This window comes from Nestor notabilis, unplaced genomic scaffold (genome assembly GCF_000696875.1).
Source record: "Nestor notabilis isolate BGI_N333 unplaced genomic scaffold, ASM69687v1 scaffold5840, whole genome shotgun sequence".
NCBI classification, from domain to species: domain Eukaryota; kingdom Metazoa; phylum Chordata; class Aves; order Psittaciformes; family Psittacidae; genus Nestor; species Nestor notabilis.
The window spans coordinates 31,857-38,737 of NW_009909588.1; the positions used below are offsets into that span (position 1 = coordinate 31,857).

Sequence of the window (6,881 nt, forward strand, 5' to 3'; positions counted from 1 at the left end):
TGTGCACAAGGGAGAGGATTTTTTTCCCCATGTAGAATAAAAGCCATTTCTTAGAAGAGTTTGAGAGGGAAAGTGATATTTGTATCCCTTCTACCAGATGTCACCAATGGCAACAAGAGCCAGTATTAAATATCTATCCATCAAATTCTTCTTGAAATTTTTCAGCGTCAGCTGGTCAACAACCCATTCAGAAAACTGGGAAAGCTGCAATCTTCCACAGCCATTCCCAGCCAGTGGTTCTTCCCCTCACAAGAATTAATCTGAGTCTTTTTCATGGAGGGCAGACATGCACAATTTGTAAAAGGAGAAAAGACCTTATAGCAATAATTTTTCTTATGTTTACAGTAAGTGAAATAGCACCCCCTCCACACATACTATCTTTTGAAATAGTCTTTTGTTGCTTTTTCGTCAGCTGCTGTCAGTGTTGGATGCACTAAGGTCTCGTAGGTGTCCCATTTGCCACTTTTTCCCGCCCCACACTATGATATATTAGTAGCTGGCTTCAGTACTTGGCTAGGTTTGCCTTCCATCTTATTGGGAAATGCTTGGGGGAAAAAAAATGAATGCCCTGATACTCTCTCTCACATTAAGACAGTCTCTGTACTGTCACCTCTTACTGTGCCACCACCTCAAGCTGTGATGCCAATTGCACTGTCATCCCTTGCCATCTTCTACCCCTGGCCATGATGCTATCTTGTGCTGTCATCAATATGACTTGTCTTTCACTGTTCTGCTGCCTCAAGCCACAAGTGAGATCCAAGCTGACTGGCTACTTACCCAGAAAGGCTATGATGTTCTCAAAAGAAAACTGAGATGATCATATTGTTTCTGTGCTATTTAAAAAAGAAGTAACTAGCACAAAGGAATACTTGGAAACAGCGCTGGCCAAAAAATTAGAAAACATAATCATCTATCTAAAAGAAATCAGAAGGTAAGCAACAGAACTGCAGTGACACTCTTCACATATTGTTCCCTGCTGTGATGCTGCTATTGAAATTTTTCTCTCAAATCTAAAACCAAAGATCTTTCATGAAGGGCTCAGGGACTTTTGTCTCAGAGACAGCTGGGCAGATCACAACCCCTTTGCTTCACACATACGTGACTAAGCAGGATGTCAGAACCCTGCAGAATTGTAAGATTTTCTCTGGAAATGTACCAGACAAAATACTCTTCCCCAACCAACTGTTCCAGTGGATTCACATAATATAGTTTTACCTCCTGTAGCAACAAATTCACAGTGTAGTTTGGGGTTGGGGTTTTTTTCTAAACAACAACAGACAAGACATTTCGTGGGGGCAACACAACAATCTTCCCTAAATGGTTTGCTACACAAATAATACTTGACCAGGGTATTTTTAATATTTTTTTTGTTTAGTGCTCTAATGATGAAACTTTATCACATGTAGCGTATGCAGATAACAATTTACCACATTTAAACATTCATTAAAGGCATCTCTTCAGAAGTTGGTAGTGTTTCATTTCATCTGACTCCTGGGATCAAGCGTATCAGATAGTGGGACTTTTTTTCCTGCCCTACTTCATATGGAGAAGTTGGTATTTTCTGCTTAAATCAGAAGAAATTTAACATGACTCTGTCCTTTTTGCCTATCTGGCCACTTATCTTGTTTCGTTTGCAAATATCATATGTATTCTCTTGAGTTAAAAATAGTGCAAGATGATTAGTTAGGCAAGTTCATTTGACACCATTCCCCCTTCGTGACGCTGAAATCTAAAATCTGTATATGGTATACAACTTAAAGTATATATATGCAAGCTCAGCTCTGCTGGAGACACACAGCAAGTTCGTTCCTCCCAACTAGATTGCTTCCTTACCCAGCCGAGAAGACCACAAAGGTAAGCTGATTAGATCCTCTGCTTTCAGGAAAAGAAACACAAGAGTAAAATGCTCCCTGAATGGAAAGCACCTATGCAATTAAAATACCTGTTCTTGTATCAGCTTCCTCTATGTTGTACCTTTACAAGGTAACATAGAACAGAATCAGCATTCAGATCACAGGATGGAAAAAGACAGGAATGATGCCCCTTGTGAAAAATGCTGCATTTTTTAGGTTTTCCTTCAACTCATCCCCCTTTTTAATCCTGTCAGCAGTGAGAATTAGGTGAATGGCAGAGCTCCAGATTATCTTGACTAGTGCTGACAGGGGGAAGTACTTTGCACAAGAAGCTACTGGCACAAAATAATTGCTAGCAAACCAAAAGTAACTCTTCTGCCTTAGCTGAAGATGTACCCATTGCCATCAATGTGGATTTGTCCATTGTCTCCTTACACCTTGGGTGCTATTAAGAAAGGGACCAAAAGGATTGGTAAATTCCTCTGCTGCAAACCAACAGGTACAGAGGCAGCCATTTCATACTTTAGGTAAAGTTTAAACCTGTGCTTAGATCTCAAACCATCTTATAAACTATAAATGGTTACCAATATTGGTTTCCTTTTTGTGAACGCTGCTTTCCATGCTTAGACAGGAAGAATAATGTTGTTGAAGATCAATTAGGGATTCATGATAAAATATTTCTCTTTTCTTGTGGCTTTCAAGAATAACTTTCCTATGCCTCAGTTCCCCTTCCTTCATTAACATGAAGCTACTTTACAGTAATGTCACCAGTTGTAAATTGTAACCAGCCTGCAGTAGTGTGTGCAGTTTACCAGACTGTAAATGCATTGATGCTGTGTTCACTCTAATAAATGGACTAAAAAGTCAGGCCTCCAGCATTTTCCTAAGCAATAAATATTACAGTGGCAAACTATTGTCACTGTATTGGTGGCTGAATGGGAGAAAGAGTTATTTTTTATCAAATATTGCTGTGTCAGTGAACACCTCTTCCACTCTACTAGGAACAAATATTAAGTCTCAATACCTCTGTTCTAAATACATCAGTATACTGAAATGCCAAAATCTGGATAAAAATCTGGTTGATTACCACCTACATGCAATTAAAAAAGCCACCACAACATACTTAAGAAAGCTTTTTATTAAGCTATCTTCAAATGTAGTCTTTTAATGACGCAGCAGTCCAGCAAGCCAAATTTCTAGTATTGTTATATTTATTGTTGCAACTAAACAGAGGAGGAACTTACTCTCCAAATCTAGATTTCCTTGAAATTGGTAGAATTATTATTGCTTATTCTAAAATATTGTCATTCTTTGAGAAGATCGATACATTTATTGATAATAACATTAGGGTTTTTTTAGATTCCAAATACATTTATTCCAGATATAGTTCTAGGGGACATACTGAGCCTTATCTTTTTACGTATGCTGGTTTTAACCGAGTAATAGTCCACCTCCAGGAAAACCCACACAGAAGTCATGAAGTTTTGTGGTGCTAGACACCTTTAACTCACCCTCCCAGTGCAGCGCAGGCATCAGATCTTCCTGAAGCCCCACACTCCCACATGCAGAATTCCTCCCTCATTACCTAGCTTTAAGTGGAAGCACCTGCTGCAGACATCTGTTCCAGTACGCTCTGCTTACAATTAGATGAATAATGTCTCCCCTATCATATACTGTCATAGCAGCAACTTCAAATAGAGCCATGAAAGAGGTAGAGAAGTCATTTTAATGACCAAGTAGCTCACATTTAATTTATTTTACAGTTCAACAATGGCCATCACTGACATCCTTTCTGCTAAAGATATTGAATCCGCTCTCTCCAGCTGCCAGGGTAAGGAATGGTCTCTGCAGCCAGAAGATGCATATCATTTTTATGTCTTAAGATGACATGCCTATCATTTTCCCCTTAGATTCCTTCCCTGTGAGATCTCTTTCTACCTACATTACAGTACAGCCCCTTCAATTCAGAAAGTCTCACGAGTGGTTATTTGGTGGGTAACAACATGCCCCAAAACACAGAGCAGCAATTAAAGGGCCACAGGTTCAGTTAGAGCTGGCTTACCTCTGAACTCTGACAATTTTTAAACCTTTAAAGATTTATATTTATATAGCTAGCCTTTTCCTTCAGAATGTCAAAAAAGCCTCAGCTTGCAGAATGAAGTGACATTTGTGAAGCAATGACCAGTCTCATTTCCCTTTAAGAGTTCCTCGGTGAGATCGAGCCAGTTTTCCAAATGCTCAGAGCTAGTTTGACTGGGAATTACCTACTTTTCTACCAAATTCTTCACCAAAGTAAGGACTAAGTGAAATGAAGTAAGAATTAGAGGTCTGTCAGCCACCGTAGCACCCTCTAAATATTTATTATTAACTGCATGTGACACAATGCATAAACCCTGATTTAGTAGAATGTGCATTGTAGCAGAAAACTTCAAACTAGCTAAAAGGATATATGACCATGGGCACAGAGTGATTGGAAAGGGAAATTACCCACTGTGTCTTCTGTTTTGCTACACTGGCACACAAGAGCAAGAGGAGTAGGCTGATGCTTAAGAAGAGACATACATATTCTCAAGGAATATATACTGTAGTAGCAGCTTCAAGGGAAAATACCTAAACTTCTGTTTCTTCCAGCTGATGGTAGCTTCAACTACAAGTCTTTCTTCTCCATGATTGGTTTATCCAGCAAAACTCCTGATCAGATAAAGAAAGTTTTTGCAATCCTTGATCAGGACAACAATGGTTTCATTGAAGAAGAGGAGCTTCAGTAAGTACTGTACAGCTGCATATTTCTTCAACTAGTGTAAACCTTTGAATTTGCTAGCTGTCCTAGAAAAAACTTGCTGTTATTTTAAAAAGAAAACTCAATTCCTTGTCTTTCCTTGTCACAATTCCTTGTATTTCCTCAGATAATAAGAGCAGGCATTGCCTTATGAGTTTTTTGGCATGAGTTAAAAAACCCAGAAATACCCATGTACCAAGGACATGCTGGAGACTAATTCTCAAGCACAGCACTCTGCCCTGTTCTATTTCAGCATGTTTCTGAAGAATTTCTCTTCAAGTGCCAGGGCCCTCACCCCCACGGAGATCAAGGACTTCATGACTGCAGGTGACTCTGATGGTGATGGCAAAATTGGAATGGAAGGTAAGACTTTCAGAAATCCATAAAATTTGTGGCTTAAAACGCATTCATTTAGGGCTTCATTTAAATGGTGGCATGAAGAATACATCCAAGCACTTTGGCCTGGTACTTTCTGTCACAATTTTTATACTATTGAATACTCCTTTATTTTCATAGCTTTATCCCTGTTTGGTTTCTCTTGCAGCAACAGCATATTTAGGCCCAATGTAGAGCCTATCCCTCCAATCCATAATATCAGCTTTGGGTTTTATTCTGCCGTGTGTCTGATTCATAGACTCAGTGTGCCAGATTTTTAAAGCATCCTGAACACCTTTGAATTTCCATTTTGGCTCTGCACTTCTGGCCACATGACACTTCCATTTTTAAACACATTTCCACCTACATAAACTTCTTTCTTCATTTACCACTATCAACCATTGGCTTATGCTACAGAGTTGTTTAATTCAGGAATGTAAAAGTAAACTGGTATTGTTTTTCAAGGCTAGAACTGCTGCAATGCAGCACAGAATTTTGTGCTGGAGAATGATCTGATCAGTGCAAGTTTCACCAGGCAGTCCTTCTATGAAAAACTAAATCAAATTCCTAAAGAAAACCTCACAGAGATGATGTGAACTGCCCAGGCTATTTCTTTTAGAAATTGCTGCAAAGGAAAATAGGACATTATGCATTATATATTAGACATGAAGTCACTGAAAACAGGGCTGTCTCAGCTGAACTAGGACAGGTGGCAATAACTCTAACAGACACACGTGCTAATCTTAGCCAGAGTTTGGGAGGAGAGAGAGATACACTGTTAGAGGAATTTGCTTTAGCAGCAGCTTTTACAGCTTCTGTTTATCAGCCCTAAATAGGGCATTATATTATGCAGATCTTAGCCCTTAACCATTGCATCCCCCATTCTGAAATTACATCACTACAGATATTTTTCTTTGGAATAACAAAGGCAAAAAATCCCTCCTACTGAAAACTACAGGTTCAACCTAATTCACTCTTTGCTTCCTTGGCTATTATCAGAGTTTTTAATGGGTTAAAGACAGTTTACCTTTAACTCAGGATTTCCCACAAATACGGATTTACAGACTCACTCCTCCTCGCTGCAGTTACTCTTTTTACGGACTGAAAAATCTGTTACGCCCCCAGAATCTCAGTTTAGCAGTAGCTTGTGCAGTGTTATAATAACTTTGGGAGCCCTCCATGGCTAGGAGTTTAAGTCATTTTTATCTATCCTTTCTAAAGATGTTAAAAACCACTTTCATCTAGTTTTCCTCCCTGCCTTTCTCATTTTCTTCCTTGACAGAATTCCAGGCTATGGTGAAGGCATAAACAGCATCAGACCAAAGGCAACCTTGGACTGACTCTTCCAATTACCTCGTCCAACAAGCACTTCGCACTCAGCATGTGTTTGTACATTTTTATATTGTTTCAGGCATTAACAACCCCCCAGGTTCACACACCAGATTGCTGAGAAATCTTGCAGTGTACAGATGTTTGGGTCATGTGATATTGTTACATTTCCTTTGTAAAGAAAGCACTTTGTGATTTTCATCCACTCATAATGTTGAAATTGTGGCTGGAAAATGGGAAGGAAAAAAAATAAAACAAAACAAACAACTTGGGGGAGGGGAAAGCTGCTTTTAAAATTTTGTTTAGGTTTCCATCCTCATACTTGACTATGCTGACTCACCAGACACAGTTCTGACGATCTTAAACAATACGTCATCTTTTAAGGCTTAATTGTAGTGATTTCACTGAGTTTTATTTCTACTTATTTCTCTGATCCTTAAGGAAAAGTGATGCTAACAAGATAGCTAAAGCTAATGCATATTAAGACCCAACCCTGAGAATCTGAGAAAAAAATTAAGAGGAGCTGCCACATAGCTTGAAACATG

At 39.0% G+C, this 6,881-nt stretch overlaps 1 protein-coding gene across 1 annotated transcript; it reads left to right on the forward strand.

The window, feature by feature from the left end:
- The first annotated feature begins 1,816 nt into the window (after positions 1-1,816).
- On the forward strand, positions 1,817-6,482 carry LOC104402985 (parvalbumin, thymic-like). Its single transcript, XM_010011031.1, has 5 exons — positions 1,817-1,854; positions 3,617-3,684; positions 4,485-4,617; positions 4,886-4,995; positions 6,290-6,482. The coding sequence occupies exons 2-5, from the start codon at positions 3,624-3,626 to the stop codon at positions 6,313-6,315; spliced, it is 330 nt and encodes a 109-aa protein (XP_010009333.1). The 5' UTR covers positions 1,817-1,854; positions 3,617-3,623; the 3' UTR covers positions 6,316-6,482.
- Positions 6,483-6,881: the final 399 nt, after the last annotated feature.